The 28,000-nt window shown below is 42.5% G+C and overlaps 2 protein-coding genes across 2 annotated transcripts in view; both read right to left on the bottom strand.

Moving 5' to 3' along the window:
* castor1 (cytosolic arginine sensor for mTORC1 subunit 1) overlaps positions 1-496 on the bottom strand; it is a 38,517-nt gene extending 38,021 nt beyond the window's left edge. Inside the window, exon 1 of the mRNA XM_039773385.1 lies at positions 227-496. Within this exon, the coding sequence (XP_039629319.1) occupies positions 227-339 (113 nt within the window). The 5' untranslated portion in view covers positions 340-496. The remainder of the gene's footprint in view (positions 1-226) is intronic.
* Positions 497-4,217: 3,721 nt separating this feature from the next.
* On the bottom strand, positions 4,218-25,192 carry nipsnap1 (nipsnap homolog 1 (C. elegans)). Its single transcript, XM_039771706.1, has 10 exons — positions 25,006-25,192; positions 18,378-18,505; positions 18,034-18,079; positions 10,766-10,860; positions 9,428-9,498; positions 9,068-9,208; positions 8,894-8,925; positions 6,753-6,847; positions 5,459-5,542; positions 4,218-4,756 (listed from the first exon to the last, which is right to left on the bottom strand). The coding sequence occupies exons 1-10, from the start codon at positions 25,095-25,097 to the stop codon at positions 4,692-4,694; spliced, it is 849 nt and encodes a 282-aa protein (XP_039627640.1). The 5' UTR covers positions 25,098-25,192; the 3' UTR covers positions 4,218-4,691.
* Positions 25,193-28,000: the final 2,808 nt, after the last annotated feature.

Here is a 28,000-nt window from a genome sequence, read left to right as displayed (position 1 = left end):
GTACTTATCCTCCTTCAAACCCCCGGTTCTCCGCTTTTTCAGCACGTTTTGCATTTGCCTCGTCATGCCCAGACACGCTGCGGCCAGGAAGCGCCTTTTCTAGCCGAACTCTCACGCTTTCCAACCAGGAGGCCTCGCTCGGTCGGACTCTGCAACACGCAGCAGCAGGCAACCGCCACCCCACCACGAACTCGCGGTCAAGCCGGTTTTGACGAAGACGCCTCACCTCGTCCGGTTCCTCAGGAAGACCAACTTAATGAGTGCATGCGTGTAGCGGGGCAAGCCGGCCGTGTTGATGCTGGTCACTCTCAGTCGATAATCCAAGATGTGAAGATCCATTTCATTCACTTGCTAACAAGTCGCCACTCCAAACAAGCTTCCCTCGTTCAACTGTCGGCAACTCCGAGCAGTCATGTGCTGGGGGCGACGACATTTACCCGGGCGAGCGAACTGCAATAGACAATGCTGGACTTGCCCCCAGAGCGCCACGCCTCCTTGACTTAAAGGGATCAGAAGGTACGCGTGCGCAGTAGTACACGGGAGTGTGCCGGCGCTAAGACCGCGCATATCCACTTCACCAGGCTGTGAACTCTTACTTCAGTTAACACATATTTTACCAATATTGCCCGCAAATTGTTTTTACTTTATTTAAAGCATTCGCATGTTGCACTTTTTCCCTAGTACATTTTGTTTTTTATATTATCATTATAATCGCATCACAGTGGCTGTCTGTTTTCGTGGGCTGTGGTGATGTGATGCCGTTCAGACTGGCCAGTGGCACAGTGAGGTGACATGGACGTAAGGAAAAACCCAGAAACTTAAAAATTTCCATAATGGAGTTTTACTAGCAGAGTGAGGGTGAGCGTCGGTGTTTTTGTGGGATGCTCAACCTGAATCTAATTTTGGCAGGGGGAATTGGGGGCCTAATGTGTTGTTATTATTATTATAATTTACATTAATACTAGACAGGAATTGTAAACTCTCCGCCTGTTTACACACTTAAGAAGTTAGACTCGAGTATGATTTCTCAACACGTATGTAACAAGTCGTGGAGGATTATCAATAGATGGGCTTGCACGGGCGGTGCTTTACTTACAATAAACTTTTCTGCACACCTGTAACGAACTGAATTACCAGGACATATCAGGCCATGCGCTTTCGATTAAGACTAGGATCAGGGTCCTAACCCCATTACTTCGGCAGTTATTGTATAACAGACGGACAGATGCTTGTCATCTAGAGATATAGGCAGATAAATAGATAATCCGTCCATTTTGTTATTATGGTTATTCAAAATTCTGGAGAATGTAAGGTTATTAGGAGATTTTCAGCAGCACCCTAAAAGCACTGCTAAAGGAAAATGAAATGTGCAGGAAAAAACAACACGAGGTGACAGCAACCAGAAACAACTTTCATTGTGATTAGTTATAGAATCTGACAGCCAAAGCATTGTGTCCACCAGGCCGTAAAGCTTTTGAAATAATAGAGCTAGCCATCCATTGTCTAATCTGCTTAATCCAACTCAGGGATGACGGGAATCAATGAGTACATACATATATAGTATCTTATTTTTTTAATATTAAACAAAACTTTATGACAATTTTATTACCATTACAGTAATATTAAAAAGACACCAGTTTGTACAGTATATAAAACATTGACAGCTTAGACTTTCCTACTTGCATTTAGCACTTGGCATTCATTTTCTGTAATACATTAAACATCATTTATATCATACATTTCTTTAAATATGTCTATTTGATTAGTTTATAAAATTACAAATTCAACCTCCAATCCCCTATTAATAAGCAGATAGGTACAGAAAAGCACTGTATTAGATAGAGGTGGTGTAGTAGACAGATAATCATCGTAATCAATCTGAAAATTGTTTGCCTAAAACATTATTATAAAGTAAGTAAAGTTATTGAAATAAACAATCTGTGGTTTAACAAATTGACATTACACAGTTATAGCAGGAGTATACCCTAAAAGAACTCACAGTAGATTAATATTTTATACAAATTGTACATGATCAGTATTTCCCTATATTTCAGTCCAAACTCAGTGTACATAGTACATTATAGATACTGTATAGTCAGATATGAGCACTTAGGGGACACCTTCAGGGCTTTAACAAGGTGCACACTGACTGAGACCTGAAGACCACCACTCAGAGGACAAGTGACATAATTTCTCCACTGTTTTCAAAGGCCCTGACCCTTCCATTTCTCACACTCAATATAAGAAGGCACCAAACCAGAAGTCAGTGTGAGTAATGAAGGGCATCCGCAGCAATGTTGAAAGTCAGAAGTTATGCAGCTGTTAGCTTTCTGTTTGCATCATAGACAGTTCTTTCCTTTTTGTCCCTTATTTGACACCCTTGTTAAATAGGGCTATACCATGGAGGCACCCAGCTCTCTGAAATATGTTGTCCCCTCATTACTATATATATATATATATATATATATATATATATATATATATATATATATATATATATATATATATATATATATATATATATTCACACATAAACACAGTATATACCATGTGACAGAATTCCAAGCTGGTCAGGTCTGATGGAGGTGCAGACTCAGACACACAGGCCAGGCAATGTCCATACTTTATCTGAAGGTTTTGTAGTAGTAGTAGTAAGGTGGGCTGGCAGCTGCTTGAGGGTCCAGCTCTTAGAACGGAGACAGAGGAATCTATACATAAGGGTGAGCAGCTAGTAGCTGGCAGTGTACTCTATACAGTTATGTAGTGCCCCCAAGAAGTAGCAATGCCAGAAATGTTAGATAAATAGGATGGTCATGAAAGATGTGCAGATGACTGTGAGATTTGCCCAAACTAGTTAGTGGCAGCTGGGAGACACTTTGTATTGGTGTATTTTGAAGTGTTATACTTGTGCCTTGGGTTGCAATAACATCTAAGTTCACCAGAAGGAGATGGACGTTCGTAACTGCAGAAGCAGACTCTGAAGCTACTTCAGGCCATATGCTGGGTTCAACAGGCAGGGAGATAAAATAAACAGTGTGAGTGTGTGTGTGTGTGTGTGGGGTTTCAAGCACCAAGGGTTCTAGAAGTTCAGGTATAGGGAGCTGTTACTTCAGTCACATATCAGCGATGTAGATAACAGTAATATGAAGTTCCTTATCACCAGCTCTCCTCAACCAGCCTGAATAAAGAAGATGTTACTGTATATGAAATATGGGATAAATGGTTTCATACTAGAGTACTTCCAAAAACAAAAAAAAAATGTGAATGTGATGATTGGCCTAGTCAACAGGGGGAATGGTCAATACAAAGAGCAGAGTAATGTGAATTGTGCTGTATGTATACAGGATCAGAAGATTTAATGTGAACAGGCCTTCCAGTACCCAGCGTATCACCAAAATGGATGCAGGGAGGGGTTAAGGACAGGGCACACAGGCAATAGAGAATGAGATGCCACCTGAGCACTAAAGGACTGCCGAGCAGTAACCAAAAACTCCAATTCTCTTTAGGCCATGGCTTGAGGAAAAGTAGCAGATCTCCTCCAGGCCGACAGAGGGCAGTGCATGTGCTCAGGCTAGTAGAGCAGTGACAAGGTAGCAAGGGGACAAGATGGCTGAGGAAAGCAAGGAAACCATGTGCTGCTAGAGGATGCTTTAGCCTGGTGTCCCAGGCTGGAATGACCCCAGAAGTCATTTCAAGACTTGGCCTAAAGTGAACCTGGGACAGGTATAAGTTGCAACCAACTCATAGAGCCAATGACTGTGGAATCGGCTGAACGTGGACAGGCTCTTGAGAAGGTAGTAGTGTGGGGCTTTTAGGTGGGCGAGTGGGTTTACCACTTTAACTGTCAGACAAGGGTTCAAAACTTGGTAAAGGTTGTCCCAGAGAGTAGCAGGTTTGTTTTTTTTTTTGGATTTGAAACCAGGACTATGGAGCTGTGAGGAAGCAGCACTAACTTGGTTATTAAAGGTCCACTAAAAATAAACTGGACAGTAAAATGCTTGTAAAGCTATAGAAGATGCTATAAAATAAACAATTTTCATGGCTTTGCGATAGTGTTTATAATGAAAGGAACTATATATTCATCGATTCCTTTTTCTTTAAAACCAGTCATTAAAATTGATGTCACTTATGCCCAAGCTCTAAAGAGAAATATTGTCAAAATTCTCTGCAATTATTAAACAAATAGAATTCTGGAAGAACCGTCACTGTTCAATGACTCAGAATAAAAAAAATATTTATTGTAAAAGCAAATCTGGAAAGAATCTTGCCGATTTACTTCCATTTGTTAAATCAACAGGAATGGCGTCACATGGTCCGTATCCAATCCATTGTCCTTTAGCTTTTTCCTGAGCTCAGGAGCAGCACATTGTGTTTGGTTTTCAGTATCCCAAGACCTGCTGATATTTGGTGGCTCCCACAAAGTCCACACCAAGCAGTGGTGGTCTCCCCAAGATTGTGGAAATGCCTGGAATGTGCTTCATTCCCAAGCTTGAGTCCTACCATACCGATGAGTCTCTCAGATTACTACCCAAGAGTCAGGCCGATCGCAAATGCCACCCAGGGAGAAATGCGTGAAGAGTGAGAGACGCTTCCTTAGGCCTTGTGTCCAGTGGGTCGTCATAGCAGTTTTGGAGTGCAAGTGTGAGGCACAAACAACTGATGGAAGCAAATTCAGGTAACCGCAGCACTCCTCACTGCAGGAGCGAATTCTCAAGAGGAATCATGATGCGACACTCCATGCTCTGTACCAATGGTACTGCAAGACACAAACAGAGGGGTCAGTAAAAGGACATGGTCACCCTGCCACAATATTCCCAGTACACAGCTGGGCTCAGTGAGGCACACTGCATCATTATTGGTCTGCTAGTCTGGTTAGCTAAAATACGTGCTTCCAGAAATCTCTAATCTGCCATAGTTACAAAGGGCAGAGCAAAGCAAGGAGAATAGTCCCAAAACCTTCATGAAGTGTTACTCAAAACAGACATTCAAGGTGAGTTTTGGGGTTTGTAGGAAGCTAAACCTGAACCTAATGTCAACAGAACCATGGAGTCAGAATGTTTTTTTTTTTTTTTATTATTGTAACTATGGGATGTATTACAATTTTTATAGATGCTGATAATGAATGTTACGTATTTTTACCCATACAACATTGCTAAGAACAAAACATGAGGTGCATAATATGTGACAGCAACCAGCAGCAAATCTCATTGGAATCAGTTATGGAAAGAGACAACCAAAGCATCATGTGCCACTAGGAGGTGAACATTTTAGGATAAATAGATTCATCCATCCAATGGCTAATGTGCTAAACCCATTTAGGGGTCAAAACCAATTGATGGATTGATAGACTGACATGAAAGGCACTATATGATAGATAGATAGATAGGAAAAGGCACTGTAAAATTAATATAACGAACAGACAACTGTAAATACCAACAGTCTATAAAAAGGGCAGTACCTGTGTAGAAGACATTCTCATCCCAGCCAGGCTTCCTCCATGCAGCTTTTCTTGTCTCCTCTCTGGACTGCAAGTCCTTATAAGCTGAATCCCCACAAAGGAAAAAAAAAGAAAAACTCCATTAATTTTAGGTTAACATGAACCTAAAGTGACAGAGTGTATGTCATCACCAATTAGCCTGCCATCTGTTTATTAGAATTCCACCTAAGGTCAACCAACAGAAGAAATATTTCCAAACATTTATGTGAGTTAAGAAAAAAAAAAAATAAAATACAGCAGCTGCTATCTTTGATGACATGCTGCTTTTTTTGATGCATCTATTTAAACTTTGTGAGCTCTGATGAAAGGTCTGGAGCAGCACACTGACTGATGGGAAATGTAGTCCCCATGTCTGCATTGCAATTAAGAAAATACTTTTCTTACTAGATCAGTTGTGCAAAATTGGCTCCTCCTACAGCCACAGCACCTGGCAAGCACTTCAGCTTTATGGCACACTTGCTAAACACGTCTTCTTCAAATTTCGCCGGACTTTACTCCTTTCACTTCCCTTCTGCACCCAGCCTTCATTTTCATAAACTGGAATATCCCATTTCTCCATGTGATAACTGTCAGCACATATCGCAAAAGGGGGATGCAGTGGTTTAGAATGTCCTACTCGATAGACGATTATTAACAGATGAAAAAAAAAAAAACCAGCTAATTTTCGTTTTTTAACAACGTAAGAATTTCAATCAAATTAGTCAAGGCATTTTTGAGATTTTGGTGTATTTAGTTTTTATACCATAGGTGGATGGTTATCCGTAAAAATTAATATATCGAAATATCCTTCCTTAGCAGATGCCTACTGCCCGAGATGTACCATGCTGCCAAACCTGAGCAGTTTTAACTAAATTGGAAATCGTATCTTTGTTGATGAATGAGTGAATTAGTCAGTCAACTTTGCAAGATAGATAGATAGATAGATAGATAGATAGATAGATAGATAGATAGATAGATTTTAGTATAGTAGGCAGGATAAGATAGATAGATAGATAGATAGATAGATAGATAGATAGATAGATAGATAGATAGATAGATAGATAGATAGATAGATAGATAGATAGATAGATAGATAGATAGATAGATAGATAGATCTAGACATACAGTAGATGCTATATAGTTTCATTGAAGAAACAGATATGGCTGTCAGTGCTCAAAGGTTTCTCATCATTAGATGGTGACCTACAGAGAGATGGATCTCAAGCCTATATTTCCTGTGCAGGTTTGCAGACATTTTGATTGTTATAACACTGACCCCAGAGGTGATGAACGACATACAGGTCCCCAATCTGAGTGAAGAAGCCCCCTACAGCTTCATTGTTCTCCTGACGGTGTTTGATGGCCCGAGCCCTGCAAACAGAAGAAATCCGTATCAACCCCACCTGGTGTCTCTTGAGTAAATATTCTGCTGTTCTTTTTTTTAACTATAGACCCCAAGGCTGTTCTCTGGATCCTAAGAGGATATACTCTTTTGTCCGCAAATGAGGTCACTGGATCTTGTCTTCTGTTGTAAAACAGGAGTATTCACTCCACTCCAGACTTTGAAGGAAAGATGGATAACCTCTGATCCAGAAATGGGACACAGGATCTCATTTCCTCCAGTTTTAAATCCAACAGCACTGAATCTTACCATGTACTCTCAAAACCAGGGGCATATGATTATATTAATTACAACTGAACATAAAAAGAGTAGTACAGTATTCCTTCTACTCAGGATTAGGAAGCACAAATTACATTGGAGCATGGAGGAAGATCTTATTCTATAGTACAGAGCAATGAGCTACAGTCCAAAACAGGGAACACTACATTTTACCGTTTTGTATAGGATCAGGCACAGAGGAGTGTACTGGGTACTGAAGATAACGAAGTACAGATGGATAATGTCTAGTGCAGAAAATGACTTCTGGATCCTTCCTTTAGTCAAGAACACACAATTTTACCACCTACTTCAGAAGCAGGAGTTTCAGAACTCCGCTCCTTACTCTTGAACAGAGAGGGCAGAAATGTATTCTGTCCGTCTGTCTGTATGCCTTAGAAAGTACTAAAACAAGCCTTTACCTAGAACAGGCAGTGAAAAAGTAAACCCACTACTCCAAATTAGAAAGCATGTGTATCCACTACTCAAAAGAAAAATAATAAATAAGGTGTAAACAGGTATTCCCAGCCTCCCGGAACGAGGGGCTCTGAAACATACTCTCCACTCCAGCGGAGGCAGCAGAGACAAATATCCAATACTCCAGAACAGGGAACAGGGGAGCAAAGCCTCTAACTTTTTAATTAGAAAGCACATACTACTCCAGAACATTTGCTAATAGACCACTCCAGGATACAAAGCGAACTGGAGGGTGCCCTGTACTCCAGATTAGCATACACGGTTGCATATCCTCGACTCCAGGACAGGGGGCATAGGAGTGGAACCCCTACTCCACATCAGAAAGCGCATACATGTATTCAGTGGATAAAGGAGTGCACCCCCTACTTCAAAACATGCAGAAATGCATATCCTCTATTCCAGAACAAGTTAGTGGAGTGACTCGTCTTCTCCAGAAAGTGAATATTTGCATGCTATGGTGTATAACAAAGGGCACATGATCAGGCTGCAGAGATTTATATCCTCTATTCCAGAACAGCAGGCAGAAGACATATTAGAAAGTGAAGATGTGTATTCACAACACTAGAATAGTGGGTAATGGAGTGTACCTATCTCTCCAGAACAAAGGTCACCAGTGGATACCCTATAGTCTAGACCAAGCTACAGAGCAGATTATCTCTACTCCAGAACAAAATGAACCAGAGTGTTCCTTGTACTCCAGATCAGACTGCACTGCAGAACAGGGGGCACAGGTACGAAACCCCTATTCCACATTGGGAGGTGCAGATGTGTATTGTCTACTCTAGACCAATGACTACAGTATTACTCCTGAACAAAGGAAGCTAGAGTGTATCCGCTACTCCAGATCAGTATGAAGGCCATCCATATTCCAGAACAGAGCACACAGATGTAAACTCTCAACTCCATATTAGAAAGCGCAGAGTCAATCCTCTACTTCATATCAAGGTGCACTCCAGAGCAGGGGACTCTCTACTGCACAGTAGGAAGTTCACACATGTGAACAGTGGGTTATAGAGTGAGATCAGACTGCCTGGACCAGTAATACTTGCATACTTGTGTGTATGGCCCATGATGGACAGAAATGCCAGTGTTAATTACACTGTAATCTGCATGTCTGATCGTACATCTCAACTTGAACTACAGGCACAGGTTCATTTCCAGAATAAGGTTGCAGAAGCTCATCCTCGACTCGAGATCTGCAGGAAACGGGCATGTGGTGTACCTTGATGAAAGCTTATCATGTACTGTGCAACGAATGGAACTGAAGCTCAAATTGAACTCACCAGTTGTTTCCCCACTCAATCATAGTGCCAGGCTGAAAGGCAAAATGAAAAAGGATCAGCACCAAAAACAAAGAAAACAGCAAGCCAGTAGCCATGGGAGGATGTTGGGTGGGCAATGCAGCTTGGTTATCACCATGTGTGACCCCCCCCCCCATTTAAGGACCCCCTACTTACCTTCAGGTGGTATGTGCGCAACTCGTAGATGTTGGGCCCATGGCGGGGCGCTGGCTCATTCCAGAAGCTGAACTCCAGAAGCAGCTGATTCTTGCGGGAGTTGAGCATCTTGCTGCGCTCCTTGCGGTACTCCAGGTACTCCTACACATGGATACAACTGGAAAACTGCAGTTGAACAGCGTTAAGTGAAAGAAGACACCAGAGCATTTGTCACCCATAAGAAAGTGCCTGAAAGATTTGTGATGAAAAAGGTGGTGCAGGGAAGCAGATGAGCGACCATTATGAGGGGTTTACAAGCTGTTCATATCTACAGGCTCAAGAAAACTAAGTCAGGGGACAGAGAATGACATGACGGAGTACCTTATCCTTCCGGAGCTTGTTCAGACACTCCATTAAGGCTGGGTAACCTCCAGAATATCGCCATAGGTGCACTGCAAAGAGGAAAACGGAGACCCAATTACACTTAAGAGGGTACCACCAAGTGGGGCTCGTGGTATGAACTCCAGACGAGTGAGATTCTTAATACTGCACAGGTAAATAGTCCGCAGCCACACCACCAGGCTAATCTCTGGTCCACTTGGGGTCCTCCCTATATGGCTCTCCCCTAGACCTGCATGTCCTAAATATTTACTTGTACAGATTAAACGAACAACTAAAAAAAACATTCATACACGTAGTTAAGGAGTTTGATATTCTGTAGTAATCTCCTTGGTGTTAACCCCGAGTTTGACTCAGGCTTGGAATTCTATCTTATTAAGGTTAAACCACTCAGGAGGACATCCACTTTACAATGTAAAACCTGAATAACTCTTAGGACGGTATTCTGCTGCCATCTAGTGGATGAAATTATACTGCAAAAAATCATGACTACTGTATTTCAGTGGGTTTTGCTAATCTAAGGTAACTAACTCATCAATATTCACGGACCCTTCAACCAAAACACAATGGCGTCTAAACGAGAAGCTGTAAGATTTAGGGATTTAGGATATCCCTATAGATTTAGGGATATCACGCCCACCGGGCGCCTTTATCTGTTTAGCCTGCATCCCCTCTTTTCACTTTACACCACACATCAATGTGAACACTTAATATCATAAATCCAAGACTCTGGTTGTTTTAAGGGATTTTTTTTTTTCCTTTTCTCCTGTTTAAAGATTTAGCTTTGGGTTTCCTTACATCTTACAATTCTGCTGTTAAAATTTGGAATGTGTTACATTTTGGTGAGCTTATTAAACAAGACAATTATTTACAAACTCAGCCCATATTCAAGTGCACTGTTTATTTCTTTCAGATTCACAACGCTACACCACTTATTTAAATGCGTCATTTGTTTGCATGAATACATATTTTCGTGATGGGGGGGTTCCAGCTTCATGGATTGGTAGACCCCCCACATCGCACCAAACTCTAAAACCAAATAATGCCAAAACTCAAAAGATGGCAAAACATGACCAACACATTAGCACAACCGATGAAAAGCATTCAACCGCTTTCCCAGAATTCACTGATAGACTGGGCATCAGAAAGTCATGTGATTCGGGTAAGCGGGCAGCACGTCTGAGGCTGCTTGGCTGGCTTTCATGTAGGACATCATTTTACTTTTGCGACCACGGCACAAAACAGAATAATATCTCTGGGCTGACTTACTACTACCACCCTTGCCCACAGTAGTCACACAAAGGACGATCAATCACTTACCCGCCTGATCCTGCTCTCCATACCAGGTGTTCCAGCTACCCAGAATCTCACAAGGGTAGTCCTCTGCTCGGTGCAGCCGCTGTTGAACCTCTGCCCTGCAGTCCAAAAAAAGAGAAAGCTGATGGTCTTTTTTGGGGACAGGTGCATCTTGCCACCTGGGCTCAAGCACTGAAAGGATGTCACTTGAGCAGGTGCCTCGGTGCAGCAGGCACACACTTGGGAAAGTCAGCCCAATGCTGCAGACCCTCACGACTCTGATCTCAGATTAAGTGGGTTAGGAAAGTGAATGGATACATTTAATGAGTGTTCAGGACGTAGCCATGCTTGGTCTTGATGGTACTTCTGCTCAAGTTCTTATTCTCATAGCTATCAGCCTGTGGATCGCCAGGAGTGGCAATGGCCTGTGTTAATTCTGCTTATTTGTGGATCCGCCTCTTTCAACTGTCATCTCATCGTTTCCAGCTTCTGAGCAAAGACCAGATCAACATGGCCTGCTACATGATGTTCCCTATGGCATCTTATGATCTGTCATCTCACAGTTCATTTTGAGATCAACCACCTCACTGATGAGACAAACAAATAACAGCAATGGAAGGAGAGAGAAGAGAGAGAACCCCCAGACAGAACCTCCTACCCTACATGATACAGACACATGTACTCAAGACACATTGTTGAGGGACGATCTGATTTAAAAATTTATCAGATATGGGGTGCGGGGAGGAATTGAAGTGGAACTCAGTACCACGTTTGAAAGTGGCCTGCACGTGATTTTAAAAAAATCAGACATCTTAGGGTTTTAAAGATGATTTACACCAATTGCAAAAATTGGAATCTGATCACATTACAAAAAATGTGGCCTAAGGGTCACTGGGAGCCAAAGTCTATTTGCCCCATTAGAGAGCCCACTCACACATATAGATAGATAGATAGATAGATAGATAGATAGATAGATAGATAGATAGATAGATAGATAGATAGATAGATAGATAGATAGATAGATAGATAGATACTTTATTAATCCCAAGGGGACCAAGTTGGAACTTCCAACATAACCAGCACTTCCTTAGGGAAATTAAGAGGCAACTCCATGCAGATAAGGGGAGAACAAGCAAACTCCACACAGACTTGAACACAAGAAACTGTAAGGCAGCACTAACTGCTTCACCACCTTCCTATATATATAGCAAACATTTCAGTTGGGGATTTCAAAACTTAAAAAGAACTCAATAAGTGAGTGCTGGCTGGTTGAAAAGAGCCCATCTAGTGACATTTTGTATTAATACATCACAGGATGAAAAGGGCAGCACAGTTGGAAGGACAAACCCGTTTAGCCAACTTTCATTTGTTGCTGATTTGCAAAGACCCCATCGACCTCAACACTACCCCTTGTGGCTGTCTCATTCACTCCCAAGGGGGCCTCTGCCTCCTTATGTGTCCAGTATATTCTTCTCTAGCACCGGCTCCTTCTTTCATGAAGAAGCAAATGTCTAGCAAATCATTTAATTGATTCATGTGCCCACGTGAGGATGGCACCCTCTCACTTTATCGATTCCTGTTATCTAGTGTGAGGGTGGTGGGTAGCGCCGTATGCTGAAACAGTGGCTTTTAATGGGGCCGTGTGGAAGATTCCGGTGGCTACAGGTGGTGCCATGACTTTAGTTTACTTCTCATGTTGCAACTTTTGAGACACGGTTGGTTACACTGCTTTTGTTTTTCCAGTTGGAGAACAGGCTCATTCATGCTGGAGCACAGGCTCATTCAGTGGTCACCAGGTGTCAGTACTGGGATTTGAACACACAACATTAGAAGACCAAATCCTTAACCTCTACACCATACTGCCTGCAAACTTTACTTATTTTATTATTTACATGTTTCCCTGATGCATTTATCCAAAGTGACTTTCCAATTGGGGCACCGATAGGTCAAGTGGTCACACACTGCCAGTAGCAGGATTTGAGCTCATAACCTCAGGGTTTGAAGTCCAAAGCCTTGGCCACACTGCCTCACTGGCATTACCAGCAGTTAAATAAAGTTGATTCTTTGTCCTCTGCAGTGTTAAAAGAGATGAAGTAGCTTTAGGTGAAAATTGACAAATAAAGTATAAAGAAATAGAGCTTGCCTTTTTGTCCACTTAGGAAGTGCAGAGGAATGTCTTCGCAAACGATATGCCCGGCTTCTGGGGAGCGTCGCGGCGAGAATGGAAAGACTGCTTCCCGAAAAGGGGGAGGAGTCTAGTCAAATATAACTCCACCTTCACTCTCACAATCCAGCTGACCTTTTTAAACCCCGCCTCCAAATCCTCCGACAGGTCTGTCTGTACAACAATAGTGCTACCTGGCAAACAGTTTAGGCTTGCGAGCAGAGCATGTTGGAGTTTCTCCCTACAGGATGGCTTCATGTCATGAAACAGTGACATCAATTGATGTTATTATCAATATGGCAATAGGGAGACATGCCTACTGTTCTGAGATATACTGGGATTAAAGGGTGAAACATCAGCGAGGTGTGGTTCCCAGTTGATGATCCTGCAGTTGGCCAATTACTAGCGGTGGAGGTGCATTAGGCATCAATGCCCAGCAGTTCATTTTTGGCAATGCCATGGATAATTTCAGCAGACTGTGCAGCTGTGGCTGCCCCCCAACATTTGGCTATATTAAGATTAGCATCGGATGTGCCAAGTGCCCTACCCTTTATGGATGTGGTGTCAATTCCTGGCCCTGGCACTGTCTGTGTGGAGGCTGCACGTTCTCTCTCTGTGTCAGTGTAGGTTTTCCCCCCACTTTCCAGTAGGGTGTGTGTTGTGTAATTTGCTCCCTGTAAATTGTCCTGATGTGTAAGGTGGACAGGCACCCTTATGCACAGTTGGTTCCTTCCTTATTTCGTGGCACTCAAGTGGGGCTCATCCCTGCCCATCTGTGTTAGTTCAATCTGCACAAAGCCAACACCTCCCTGAAAGACAATGTCCTTCCACCAAGATTTTTAAAGACTTGCTCTGGGATTCAAGGACAATGCCACATATACTGTACTACGAAGAGGCTGGCAGGATAGGCTCTCACACGCCGTCAACTCTAAAGAACTCAAGAGAGAGCCGCATTATGAAAAATGGACTCATGGAAGTGTGTTTATGCTGCCACCTTGTGGCCACTACTGGAAGCACGTGAAAGAAAAGTTAAAAGATTTATGTGAAACAAAGCTTGACTACATGAACTAAATTCATAGAAAGGATTCACTTATTTAGTTTTATTTTACTTATGTTTTTGAAGGGCACTACTTCAGATTCCATACAAAATCTGAATCCATCACAATCTGCTGTAACTTTATAGATTTACAGGGTCATTATTGTCACTGCGAAATTCTTTCTTGCATTTGCTAATTACTTTCTGGTGCCGTTATTAGCGAGTAGGAATAGCTTAGCTTCTTCACCTAAAAAAACGAATTTGCCTTAAATGTCTATCTGTCTGTGATTTTAAAAAAAAACAAAACTATCCCATCAATTGTCTGTACCTGCTTACATCCAATTCAGGGTCACACTTGAGGTAAAGACGACGATACAGTACATTTCAATGAAACTGCAAAGGTCACTGGTGACTGTTTCGACTGTTGAATCAACAGAAAAACTTTAGACGTATGATAAATGAGAGGAAACCATTCAGTCCATCAAGCAAACACAAAGTGTGCAAACGTTCACAAAAAATGACAAATACTTTAGAGGTTATACATAATCACATGTCCACCAGTTAGAGTATACAGTAGACATTAAATAAATTTAATAATTATGATTATGAATAAAGGGTGGTACGGTGGCGCAGTGGTAGCACTGCTGCCTCGCAGTTAGGAGACCCGGGTTCGCTTCCCGGGTCCTCCCTGCGTGGAGTTTGCATGTTGTCTGCGTGGGTTTCCTTCCACAATCCAAAGACATGCAGGTTAGGTGGATTGGCGATTCTAAAATTGGCCCTAGTGTGTGCTTGGTGTGTGGGTGTGTTTGTGTGTGTCCTGCGGTGGGTTGGCACCCATGCCCAGGATTGGTTCCTGCCTTGTGCCCTGTGTTGGCTCCAGCAGACCCCCGTGACCCTGTATTCAGCGGGTTAGAAAATGGATGGATTATGAATAAAACCCTGGCACCTTTTGTGACCAGCAGGGGGTGCACAAATGATTTTCATGACCCCGATACATTATAAGGGCTTCCTCAATGTACTGCATAGGCCAACATGTCTGGTAGCTCCTTCAGCATAGTGGGAGGGCAGCCAGTTTGGTCCTCATCAGTACAACTCAATGGTGTCAGACATACACAGGATGACCTGGTGTGCTTAGGTGGGAGGTCCACCTGCATGCCCACCAGGCCTTATGACATTGTCCAGGGTGTAGGAAGTGTGCTATTGTGTTTAAAAGCACCTTCTGGCGGCCAGATGAGATCTTCACTAATGTTGGACAAAGGGTCATCTGGTAGGAGTATGTAAGGCCAGCATGGTGTCAAAGTGTAGAGTTTGGAAGGTGGGCAGTGAAGCCTTTACTATACAGTAGGTAAGTAGAGCGGCCATCCCTCAGGGGCTGCGATTGTGTTGGTTACCCTTCATGTAAGCTTTATTGCCCCCCTTGCTATAAATATTTCTATCCATTTAATAAACCCCATTCTTGTTGTACTTTGGCTTTCCTTATCGGTGCTTGGGTTTCAGGATGACTCGCGATCGCCCCTTCGGTCCACATCACTAATAAGGACCCCCAAGTGAAGCACTGCAACTTAAAGAGTGTAGTGAAAGTCGTACAAGCACATGGAGGTTTAGAGGCCTGGTGTTTACCCGCCCTAATAAGCCACATATGGTGCCACAAGGTCTTTAAAAAGACCTTTGTAGGTGAGGTGTCATCAGCAGCATGGAGCAAAGCCAGAAAAAGCTGACTAAAGTAACACTTACTATTATCTGTCCATTTTCTGACTGACCAAACGAAGACAAGACCAGTCAGTGTTTGTAGCGTTCAGACCCCTTCAGCGTTCTGCACACTTTATTGTGTTGTCGATTTCATTTTAAATGGATACGTTTGTCTTTTTTTGCTCCCCAATCTGCAGTCAAAACCCCATAATGACAAAGTAAAACAGGTTTGCAATTTCTTTAAACATCAAAAAACTGATATCTCTCCTTTCATATAAGTATTCAGACCCTCAATTCCGTACTTTGCAGAAGCCCCTGGGTAAGTCTTGACGCCCTTTGCACACCTGCATTTGGCCAGTTTATCTCATTCTTCCTGGCAGATCCTCTTGGATGGGAAGCATCGCTAAACTTCTCTCCTCAGGGATCTCCACCGACGTTCTAGGAGGTATAAATGTGGGCTTTGGCGGGGCCACTCAAGGACAGTCCGCTGTTGTCTTGGCTGTATGCTTCGGTTCATTGTGGTGTTGGAAGGTGGTCTGTGCACCCTGGAGCAGGTTTTCTTCAAGGACCTCGCTACATTCATCACTCCCTCATTTCTGTCCCTGCTCCTGGAGTTTAAGTCTGGGCTACAGTGGGGCCATTCAGACACTTGGCCCAAAGCCCCTCCACATTGTCCTGGCTGTATGCTTCAGGTTGTTGGCATATTGCAAGTTGACCTGTGCCCCCCAAGTCTGATATCACGTGCACCCTGATGCAGGTTTTCCTCTTCAAAGACCTCTTTGTATTTGGCTGCAGTCACCCTTTCCTCGATTCTAACCAGTCTCCCTGTCCCTGTACTCCCATAACGTGATGTTGCCACCACCATGCTTCACCATAGGGATTGTATTAGACAGGAGATGAGCTATGCCTGGTCTTCACCAGACATAAAAACAGGAGTTTTGCCCACACAGTTCAATTTTTGTCTTGTCATACTACAGAATTTTTTGTCCCCTCATGCTCTCCGGGTCCTTCTTAAGAATGGCTCCTGTCCAGCCGCTGTTCCATAAACGCCTGATCCATTTAGTGTTGCTAAAATGGTTGTCCCTCTGACAAGTTCTCCCTCCTCGGCAGAGAACTTCCAAAGCTCTGTTAGAGTGACCATTGGGTTCTGACAACCACCTCTAGGAAGAGTCCTGGTAGATCCAAACTTCTTCCATTTCACAATTATCAAGGCCACTCTGCTCCTGTGCACACTCAAGGCTTCAGAAATGGTTTCATCCCCTTACCCTGATCTGTGCCTCACCACAGTTTGATCGTGGAGGTCTATAGGGAACTCCTTGGACTTATGGCTTCTCCTGACATGCAGTGTGATGTCCAGTCAGTGCAGCTGGCCAGAGGCGGACTCTGGTCAAGTTCTAAACACATCTGAAGGAGAATTAAAGCAAACAGGACGCACCAGACCACAATTTGTTGCACCACAGCAAAGGATCTGATTTTGATAAATTTTTGATAAATTTGCCAACCTTTCTGAAAACATGTTTTCACATTGTCATTATAGGTTAGAGAGTATAGACTGATGGACAAAAATGGCAAATTTCTCATCTAAAATGAAATCTACAACACAATAAAGTGAAGAGGGCGGCATGGTGGCGCAGTGGTAGCGCTGCTGCCTCGCAGTTAGGAGACCCGGATTCGCTTCCTGGGTCCTCCCTGCGTGGAGTTTGCATGTTCTCCACGTGTCTGCGTGGGTTTCCTCCGGGCGCTCCGGTTTCCTCCCACAATCCAAAGACATGCAGGTTAGGTGGATTGGCGATTCTAAATTGACCCTAGTGTGTGCTTGGTGTGTTTGTGTGTGTCCTGCGGTGGGTTGGCACCCTGCCCAGGATTGGTTCCTGCCTTGTGCCCTGTGTTGGCTGGAATTGGCTCCAGCAGACCCCCGTGACCTTGTATTCGGATTCAGCGGGTTAGAAAATGGATGGAATAAAGGGGTCTGAGTACTTTACGAGTCCACTATATATTAATAAGCACCTTCCCTTACATATAAGTGACCAAGAGTCAATGCCAATTGGTTTCTCATTCTGCATATGGAATGAAGTTCAGTGGTTGGGAGAGAAGAGCAGTGGACTTGGGGTGTTAGGAGATACAGAAGACAGCGCATTTCAAAAGGAAACTAGGAAGCCTTTCATCATATCGAGACTGGGCCAAAAAGCAAGATCAGGCAGTCTGGAGACCATTCAGTTGAAAGTGGTCCAAACAATCCAGGGCGTCAGTCTCACACTATTGCTGCCACACTAACCAAGAGTTTATACATTGCAATTTGAACCACTGAACATTGTGCCATTGAGCCGGACAAGTGTGTCCATCCTATTCAACAAGATCAAGTTGAGAGTAAGTTAAAAAAAAAATATGAAAAATGTCACTCACGAGAGGCTGTTGTAGGCATCCAGACACTCCGGCTTGACGTTATGAACTGAAAAGAGAAATCCAAGTGTTTATTCTCTGAGGCCTGCTCTGCCAATTTTATATTGAATAACAAGCCTTGCCACAATGGCTAAGCTGCCCTATTATAATATACCAAACTCTGGTTACTATTTACTCCATCATGATGCTTGCCAATTCAAGCGAAGTATGCCCACCCAAAAAGCCTTCCATGGCAGTCCTGCTTCTGACTGGGTATGCATTTTTGTGTGCCCCCCAGTGCAATAATTGCCCAAGTTTCCTACTCTGCCTGCTGCCTTCATACTGAATGATTCAAACAGGGCTCTTACATTGAATCTTATACAGTCCAGTGGTTTCCTTCTTGGAGAGCAAGCTAGAGTGGGCGTTTGTCCTGGGATCCACCTTGTGTACAAACAAGGAACGAAACCAGCCCTGCTGCTGGGCTTCGGCAAATTTCCTAGAAAAAGCGGACAAACATAACTCAGTTTTATTTGTGACGGGTCGAACGTTTCATATTATGTTTTAACGCAGTGATTCTCAAAGTGTGTGGCTCGACCCTCTGGGGGTCGAGAAAAAAATAAATAAGTACCAGGTTAGGGATGTGCTAAAATGTATAGTGGAAAGTTGAATTTACGTGTTTCAATATAGGAACACTAAAACAAACGTGAAGTAAAACATGGACCGGTGACGCTTCTGAGACAAATCAGTCAGGCAAAGGCAGTCACTCAACACCGAAGTCAACAAAATATGACAAAGTCTGTCTTGCTCTGGCACAAGATGAGGAAAGACCGTTGTGTCTTCTGTGTTCAGGGTTGCCAGATTGCCAAAATCACAGTTCGGGAAAGTCGCCACTTCGAGCGACCGAAAGAAAAAGAAGTTAGGGAACTAAGAAAGATAAAAAAAAATGAGATAATTTTAATTAAATTATAATTATAGATATATAAACATTTATAATCTAATCATATACGTAAATAAGCACATATATAGAAGAGAACTATCACAAAATAATCACAATAGTACTCCTCGCAACAAACGTACGACGACACAAGCGCACGCGATTCAAATATTCAGCTGACATTTACACATTTTATTCATTAAAGGTGGTATTTTACATTTTACTATATACAATTTTTGTTCAGTGGGGATTTTCTGAGGCAACCCTGTCTATGTCTGAATATCCTAGCAGATGACTGTATGAAGATAAACAAATTGGGAAGGTTTATGGAAACACTAGCCGTCCCCCGTGGCTCCGCCCATGTTGTAAGAGGACAGGGAGGAGGGCCCCGCCCCGCTCTCTACTCCTCACGTCACTCTTCTCCCTCCCCTCGGCCCGCAGCCTCTGTCTCTAAATAGCATGGATATATCGCTCCTGCAAGCTAACTATGATTCTTAGCGCAATGAGAGAAGTCGCAAAATCAAGCGGAATGTTGAAGAAAATTATAGATAAATAAAAGATCTCAATCCGTTAAGTAGTTCTCTCGTTTGCTAACTAACCGGAGTTAAGGTTACGCATCGAGGCAGACGCGTGAGTGAGGAGAGCCCCACAGCCCGATGAGTCTCACTCGGATTCGCACTAATAAATCGGTACCGCAAATGAACTATGATACTTAGCGCGATGAGGGAAGTCGCAAAATAAACAGAATGTTCAAGCAAATTAAAGAAAAAAGCCCGATCTAAATCCGTTAAGTAGTTCTATCGTGAAAAGCGGACTGACATACAAACGGGTCTAAAAAACTATACGAAATTTCGCGCTTGGACCACGAAAGTTTTAAAAACGTTTCTTACCGAGCACCTATGGGCCAAGGGTAACCTACATTCCAAATTTCAAGTCCCAAGTCCTCATGTTTTGGGAGATTTCGTGATGAGTGACTCAGTGGTATTTGTCTTATATATATATATATATATATATATATATATATATATATATATATATATATATATATATATATATATATATATGGAAGAGAAGGTCTGTGATACGGTTTGCATATTAGCAGTTGGAGATCCACAAAGGGAGAAAATGAATCACGTATCATAAAGTAGTTTTTATTCCTGAGCTTTCAACCCCTACCAGGGGTCTTCATCAGAGGATAATGCTTAGACTTACAAGAATCAAAGGCAATATATAGCAATACCTTACAGGGGGAGGGGGGGCGTGGCTAGGTCCGTGTGTTTGGGCGAGGTTGTTGGGAGTAAAGTCTTGTTTATTAAGAATAAGTTCTTCTTAAGTTTGTATATGCTGGATTTATGTCCAAGTGTCTGTTGATGGCGTTCTCATTTGATAACCAGGATTCAGCCAGCTCTCTAGCACTTTTATTATTGGCTTTAAATTTTACTTGTACATCGTCCCAATTAAATGTATGTCCTGTTGATTTAGTATGCTTTACTAATGCTTTGCTCAATGACAGTGCGTCCTTTCTTCTGACTGCGTTGCGGTGTTCGTGTATACGTGTTGCGATTCTTTTTGAAGTTTGTCCTATGTATACCGCTGAGCACGAACTGCATGGAATGCTGTATACTGCGTTTAGTGTTTCTGCTGTCGATTTCTTGTTTTTGGCATTAAAGAGGACTGTGCGCAGATTGTTCATGGGTTTGTGTGCTATTCTGACACTTGACTTGGCCAGGATGCGTGCAGCACCTTCAGACACATTGTGGTGATAAGGGAGTGAGTGCCAGGTTGGGTGGAGGTTATGATTCGAGTAAATTGTTTGTTGAGTTTTTTGGCGTCTTCTGTGTAGGCTTCGATTAATGAATGTTTTCGCGTATCCGTTTGAAGTGAAAAGGTGGAAGAGATAGCGTCTCTCTTTCATTTTTGTTTCCTTCGTATTACAATGGGTGTGGACTCTTCTGAATAGAGTTTTAACACAGCTCCGTTTATGAGATATCGGGTGGTTGCTGGCGAAGTGTAATATCTTGTCTGCATAGCATTCTTTACGGTAAACACTAGTAGTCAGGGTGGCGTCATTACTTCTTTCGATGTAGATGTCCAGGAAGCTGATGTATCGGGTATTTCTCCATTGTGAATTGGATTGTCGGGAATATTGAGTTGATGTGCTTGTAGAATTCGTTCAGCTGATCATTTTTTATTATGACGAATGTGTCGTCCACATAGCGTATCCAAATTTTGGGTGTGAACTGAGATAGAGTCATGTTTTCAAATCGTTGCCATTACCAGTTCTGCTAGAAGTCCTGATAACGGCGATCCCATTGGCATGCCTTCTTTCTGAGTATAGTATTTGCCGTTAAAATGAAAGTGAGTTTTTTGGCAGAGTGATATTAGGTGTAGTATGTCTTTAATCGATAGCTTAGTTCTTGTTTCTATAGTGGGGTCACTTTCCAGTTTCATTAAAAGTGTTTCTGTGGCTAGATGAATCGGTATCATGGTGTATAGCGACACAACGTCAAAAGAGACCATGATTTCATCCTCGGAGACGGATACATCTTTTAAGCGTTGTAATGCCAACTCAGCGCTGTTCACAGAATATTCTGAATCAAAAGTTAGATGTTTGAGTAATTGGAAAAGTCTTTTTGATAAGTTGTAGGATGGTCCGCCTATTAGGCTGACCACTGGTCTGAATTTCAGTGGTGTTTTATGTATTTTCGGGAGTCCGTAAAATTCAGGGCAGATAGCATCGTTGGATTTCTTTTTATAATAATTCTGTGCATCGAGGTGGTTGTTATTCCGGAGTTTGGTCAGAGCAGTGTTTATTCTATTAAGTGTGGTTTTCGTTGGGTCTTTACTCAGCTGTTGATACGTGATTCATTTTCTCCCGTTGTGGATCTCCAACTGCTAATATATATATATATATATATATATATATATATATATATATATATATATATATATATATATAGATAGATAGATAGATAGATAGATAGATAACACACCGGTTACGTCAATAAACCCTTCAAGTTTTTGTTAGAGAAAACTGAAAGTATGTGGCGAGCAGGAAAGTTGCCTTGAAGCGCCAACAGCGAACACCAAAGCACAAGTAACCTCATACAAGGTCGCCTACAGCACTACATAAAACAATAACGCACGCACAATCACTGGAGGTGTTCTTCTTCTCTGCAGCCTTGGATATGGCATCTGTTATCCTGGATGAGACTAGCGCCTGAAAAACTATAGGATATACCACTGTCAAATGACACGATTGCGTGACACATGTGTGACATTTCAAACTACTTGGAAGGAAAACTCGCATTTCGCATTACAAGTTGATCAGGCTACTGATAGCAATAAAGGCTGCTAGTTCACGCTTACGTGTTGACGGTGATTTGCAATTTTTGCACTTACGTAAGGAACTGTTTAAGATTTTTTGACTGTTACCTGACAGAGCACGGGCTGAAGTGGAAGTGCTGCGTGAGCATTCGCACGGATGGTGCACAAGACCATGTCGTTGAAAAGAAGTGGATCGCAAGCTGTAATTAATAAAAGCATCTCGCCAAAAGCGCAGGAGAAGCACTGGCATCAAGGCCCTGAGCTATAAGAGGTATTGACCAATGTTATTACAAAACCTGGCCCATTTTATTTATATATGACTGATCCAAAAAAAATGTAGGAGTAGTTTGTGTACATGGGGCGATGGAGCACACTCGAATCCAGCAGTATAAGGCCGAGTTTTTCAGCCAAAAGTGGGTTGCCCGCTGCTATACGATGGATTCACTAAGTGGGACCCTCACACACCTGTTGGTGGGTCACAACACCAAAATGCTGAGAAACACTGGCATAAGGCACAAGTTCAATTGGGCAGTGGATGTCCCTCTACTGCAGGGTAAGCTAACACAAACTAATTAACCTAAAGCTTTGTCTTTGAGATATGGGGTGGGAAATCATTGCCTTAATAAAAGAAAAAACACATAAAGACAAGGGCAGAATGTACAAAATCCACATAGCAAGGTGGGTACTGAACCCAGGTCCCTTGATCTGTAAAGCGGCAGTAATAACCACTGTGCCAATGTAATATCCTGCTACACCACTGATGATGCATATTTTGTAAAGCTGCTTATTTCAATAAATGGCTGTGGGAGACCAGCATAAGTTCAAATTGAGAGTCTGCCTCATGTGGGGTATCATGTACCAGTGACATCTTAGTTAAGGCATAAACTTCATTAAGTCCTTTTCCTCAGAGACCACGTTTCGGTCTTTCATGTTTCCCTGCCACATAAATCTCACCGAATGAGCATTTGTTTGGATGCATTTCTCAGAACCCTGATTCCTCAACCTAGAAGAACAGCATCTGGAACATGAAAAAAATAATCTTAAAAGAGATCTTTTCAAATATTGTGTTAATGCATCTACAAAAAGTTAGTACTGGACCCTGATTTAAACATGGCTGCCTTCCCATTCAACTTTCATGGGCTTCCTTTAAGTCCACCTTACATATTTATACCTAATACTGACTCGTTAACCCCTTCTGTAATTTAGTTCTGCATCGCTTGAATGTCTTTGTGGCCTGGGCTGACTGCAACACTTTTTACGTGGAGTCCGCATTTGCTCCCTGCGGCTGATACTTTGGTTCTTCCCAGGTTGTCCTGCTAATTCTGTGCTGGACTTGTTCACTTAAGCATGTGTCCCATCCAAGTATGCCTCTTGCTTATCACTCTGTATTGAAATAAATTGAGCAGTGGTCGATCCCCATCTAGTTCTAATCATAAGTACTTTTACAAATATGAAGAGACCATTTTTTAGGTCTTGTTTGGTGAGTTAATGGCTAAGATGGCTCAATACCTAAGCCATCAGGTCTTTAAAAGCTTTAAAAGCATCGTCCCTGGGTGATAAGAAGTATTACCGGGATTCTTGGCAGATCTCAAATACAAAATGCAGACAATCTGACAGAGACTCTCTGAAGACTGCACCTTGTTACGTTTTTAGGAATGAATCAGGTCTTCTGCGATCAGCCACTGCGATCAAGTTTGACAGAGCTGATCTTGTCTGCAGAAGGGGTCTGAGTTGCCTCAAAAGCTTGCATATTGTAATGTTTTTATAGCTAGCCAATAAAAGGAGTCATTTTGCTTGACTTCTCACTACATTCATAATGGCTAGCACAGTACAACACCATACATCCCCTGACTTACAACCATCTCTCTGGTATTCTCCTCAACACACCTCTTCTTCCTCCTCCTGTTGTTGATATCCACACAGAACACACCAATCACAGGCTCGTAAACAAGCTGGGCATTAAAGACTAACTGTGTTAGTGAAACTGATTGTGCTTCTGCAGCAAGTTTTGGTTCTTGAACAAACAGTCCAGGGTTCATTCTGCACATTACAATGATAGGTTTTTCAAGGGGGTTTTTTAATCAGTTGTTCAATATTGGAAGCAAACCTTCTTGAGAAATTCTCACATGATCATTGCATCATGGGGAGTTCATATGTGACTGTGGGGGAACTTTCATAACAGCCATTAGACCCCTTTCTATCACTTCATGGATCCAACATACCATACTCGGATCCTATGCTTGGATGTTGCCTGTATGGCCTTTTCTTCCATATCCCTCGAGACATGCGGGTTAAGTTAAAAGAATTCAGTTTGGCCCAGTGCCTTGCGATGGACGCTATGTCATTATCCCATCGCCTGCGACCTTAAATTTGATTAACTGTGTTTCCATCACTTTATTCCTTGCACTACTTCAGCCCTACACTTATGGCAGTTTCCACAGGTGCCTCGCGGAGTGCCTTTCACTTCGCCCCAAGGCCTATTCTTTCTCCCCGACGCTTCGAAACAACTGGACATGAGCACCAATACCGTATGACAGCATCGGCGAGGTCGCTAGCCTGCCGATCGCTGGGAGTGTCAGCAGTTTCTCGGGGTGTCAAATCTAAAGTACGTGCTCAACGTCCCACCACGTTACCTTTCTATTACTCTGATTACCCCGCAAACCGACATCCCCATCCGCATTAACCTGCAAAGGTCGACGCAACATTTCTGCTATCACTTCAGGTAACGGACTTACCTGCTAAAGACCAGCGGTTCCCGCGGGACGGCCTTGCTCAGAAAGAGAACTTTTTTGCACAGAAGTACGTGGACACGCGAGGATATCGCCATTTCCTGAGGTCTGAGTGTTACTCAGTGCTGAGCAGATTAGCTCAAGCACACCTCTGGATTCTCCATCTGCCTCGAGCCACAAGCTCAAAGGTCACAGGTGGGCGGGACCAGAAGGGAGTGGCCCCAATGAGAGAGACTCTAGGCAGCCCCGCCCCATCACTGGCCAGGCGCGCTTTTATCAGGAGAATAAAATACTGACAAAACGAGGAGACAGCGTTCTGTTAAAGAGTAATCTGCAGTATACATCGCCTTGTCGGAAAAAAACACCTTCATGCATTAGAGTTTTAGTACTTACCTTTCTCTCGATTCCGTCTGTCACACATTTTTCACTATTTTCGAGTCTTATCATTTTTTGCAGTAGCGCTAGATTAAACGCACCTGAGTGAGCAAGTAACACTTTTAAATTTATCTAATAACCAAAATTATGCAATAGCAATTGGCACTGTGTGAAAAAAAGAATTGTCTCCCTAGTTAAATCCACTCAATCAAAATGACAGTCTGAGTCAGGGGCCGTCACACAGTCTTGCTCTGTATAAATCTCTTTTGTACAGAAGCGTTTTAGGGCCACGGTGAAAAAAAAAATACGGACAAAGTGAAGAAAAAAAATTAAATGTCGAGATTAAAGTCGACATGTTGACTTTATTCTCGACATTTCCACTTTATTCTCGCCATTTATGTCGAGATTAAAGTCGACATTTCCACTTTATTCTAGTGTATTTTGTCAGTAGAATGTAGCAAACTAAACTTCATCTTAAAATGAATGTTTAATTTACTAGGTATTCTCAAACCCCGTCTTAAATAATGTAGCACATTAAATGCTTTATATTAAGTGTTCCACGACCCAGTTTTTAATCTCTATGCGCTTCTTAAACTGACTTCCTCTTGCACACAGACAGCAGACAGCGATCGCCGCACATTGACTTCATGATATTCCTGCTCTAAGAACATTCAGAATACTAACATACAGTACATGATATCTTCTTCACGATGAAATGCATTAAAGCATGTATTAAACATGGGTGGCGGGGGCACGGTGGCGTGGCTGTAGTGCTGCTCCCTTGCATTGCGGGGTCCCCAGGTGTATGTTCAGTGTAGTGAACTTTATGACAGGTGTGACGAGGCTCCAAAAAACTGGATATATGAATGGGTGTCGCACAGGTTTAACTTAAATATTGTGTAAATATTGGGTTCGTGATGTGGTGATCGGAGACACGAACGCAGTATTCAATGGATGTTCTTCTGAGCGGGCTTTCTTTATTGCATGCGCGCTGTCTCTATCTGACGTACTAAACCTCCAGTTCCTATCCTTGCTTTTTCTTTCTGCACATAACCAATCACCACACGATAAATGTCTTTGTGAAATTAAAACAAGTTATAAACTTAGACCCTAGAGTTTTCAGAACTTAAAATGTACAGAACTTTAAATGTATTAAAGCATATATGGGGGCACGGTGGCGTGGTGGTTGCGCTGCTGCTTTGCAGCAAGGGGGTTCCGGGTGTTCCCTGCCTTGAGTTTGCATGTTTTTTTCTGGTGGGTCAACTCGGCGTGCTTCAGTTTCCTATCAAAGACATGTAGGATGTGGGGGTTTGTTATGTATTATTGACCCTGCTACTTTATGTGTTTCACGTATTCACCCTGCGATGTGCTGGCGCCTCATTCAGGATTTACTTCTGCCTCGCACAAGATGCTTGCTGGGATGGGCGCAACCCTGAATGGATGGCATAATTAAACATGTATAATGAAGTTTATATATAGCCACGCCACCGTGCCCCCGCCACCCATGTTTAATACATGCTTTAATGCATTTCATCGTGAAGAAGATATCATGTACTGTATGTTAGTATTCTGAATGTTCTTAGAGCAGGAATATCATGAAGTCAATGTGCGGCGATCGCTGTCTGCTGTCTGTCTGCAAGAGGAAGTCAGTTTAGATTAACAACTGGGTCGGGGAACACTTAATATAAAGCATTTAATGTGCTACATTAATTAATGACGGGGTTTGAGAAAATCTAATAAATTAAACATTCATTTTAAGATGAAGTTTAGTTTGCGACATTCTACTGACAAAATAAACTATTAGAATAAAGTGGAAATGTCGACTTTAATCTCGATGGAAATGTCGAGAATAAAGTGGAAATGTCGAGAATAAAGTCAACATGTCGACTTTAATCTCGCCATTTAGATTTTTTTTTCTTCACTGTGTCCGTATTTTTTTCCCATCGTGGCCCTAATAGGCTTCCGTACATTTGTATTGACTCGAGATCATTAAAAAAATGTTGCGATTGCTTGAACATTCCGTTGATTTTGCGACTTTCTCATCGTGCTAAGTATTATAGTTCACTTGCGGTACCGTTTTAAACATTTTTTAAAAATAGTGAATCTGTTTAAGAGTAGCTATTACTCCAAATGTGCAGGAAATCATCTACAAAGTCACAAATAATCCCAAAAGACAACTGCAGGCTTCTCCTGCCTCATTAAGGGGAAGTGTCCATGGCTCCAAAATTAGAAGGATACCCGGCTTCATTTGAGACCAGTAAGGTGAGAACCAGTGCTAATGGTGAAGAATATAAGTGCTCATCTCTCATTTGTGTGATCCCCAATGGACAAATGACACAAAAGCAGAACATTTTGGAAGAGATGGGTCCCATCATGCCTGCCATAAAGTCAACACATCTTTGAACAGTAAGAACATCATCCTAGTAGTGTAATGGTCTGGGGACCTCAGGAACTGTATGACTTTCTATAATGGAAAGAAGATTGAATTCTGTGTTGCGCCAGAGAATGTGTCCATGAGCTAAAGCTGGCTCATGCAGCAAGACTAACATAAAACACAAAAGCAACTCCACATTAGCATGACAGAAAAGAAGCAAAGTTGAAGTTTTGGACTTGGTGTGTCAAAGTC

Source organism: Polypterus senegalus, chromosome 12, assembly GCF_016835505.1.
Source record: "Polypterus senegalus isolate Bchr_013 chromosome 12, ASM1683550v1, whole genome shotgun sequence".
NCBI lineage: Eukaryota > Metazoa > Chordata > Cladistia > Polypteriformes > Polypteridae > Polypterus > Polypterus senegalus.
The sequence above is the reverse complement of the archived record's forward strand: the minus strand, read 5'-3'. Positions and strand labels throughout refer to the sequence as shown.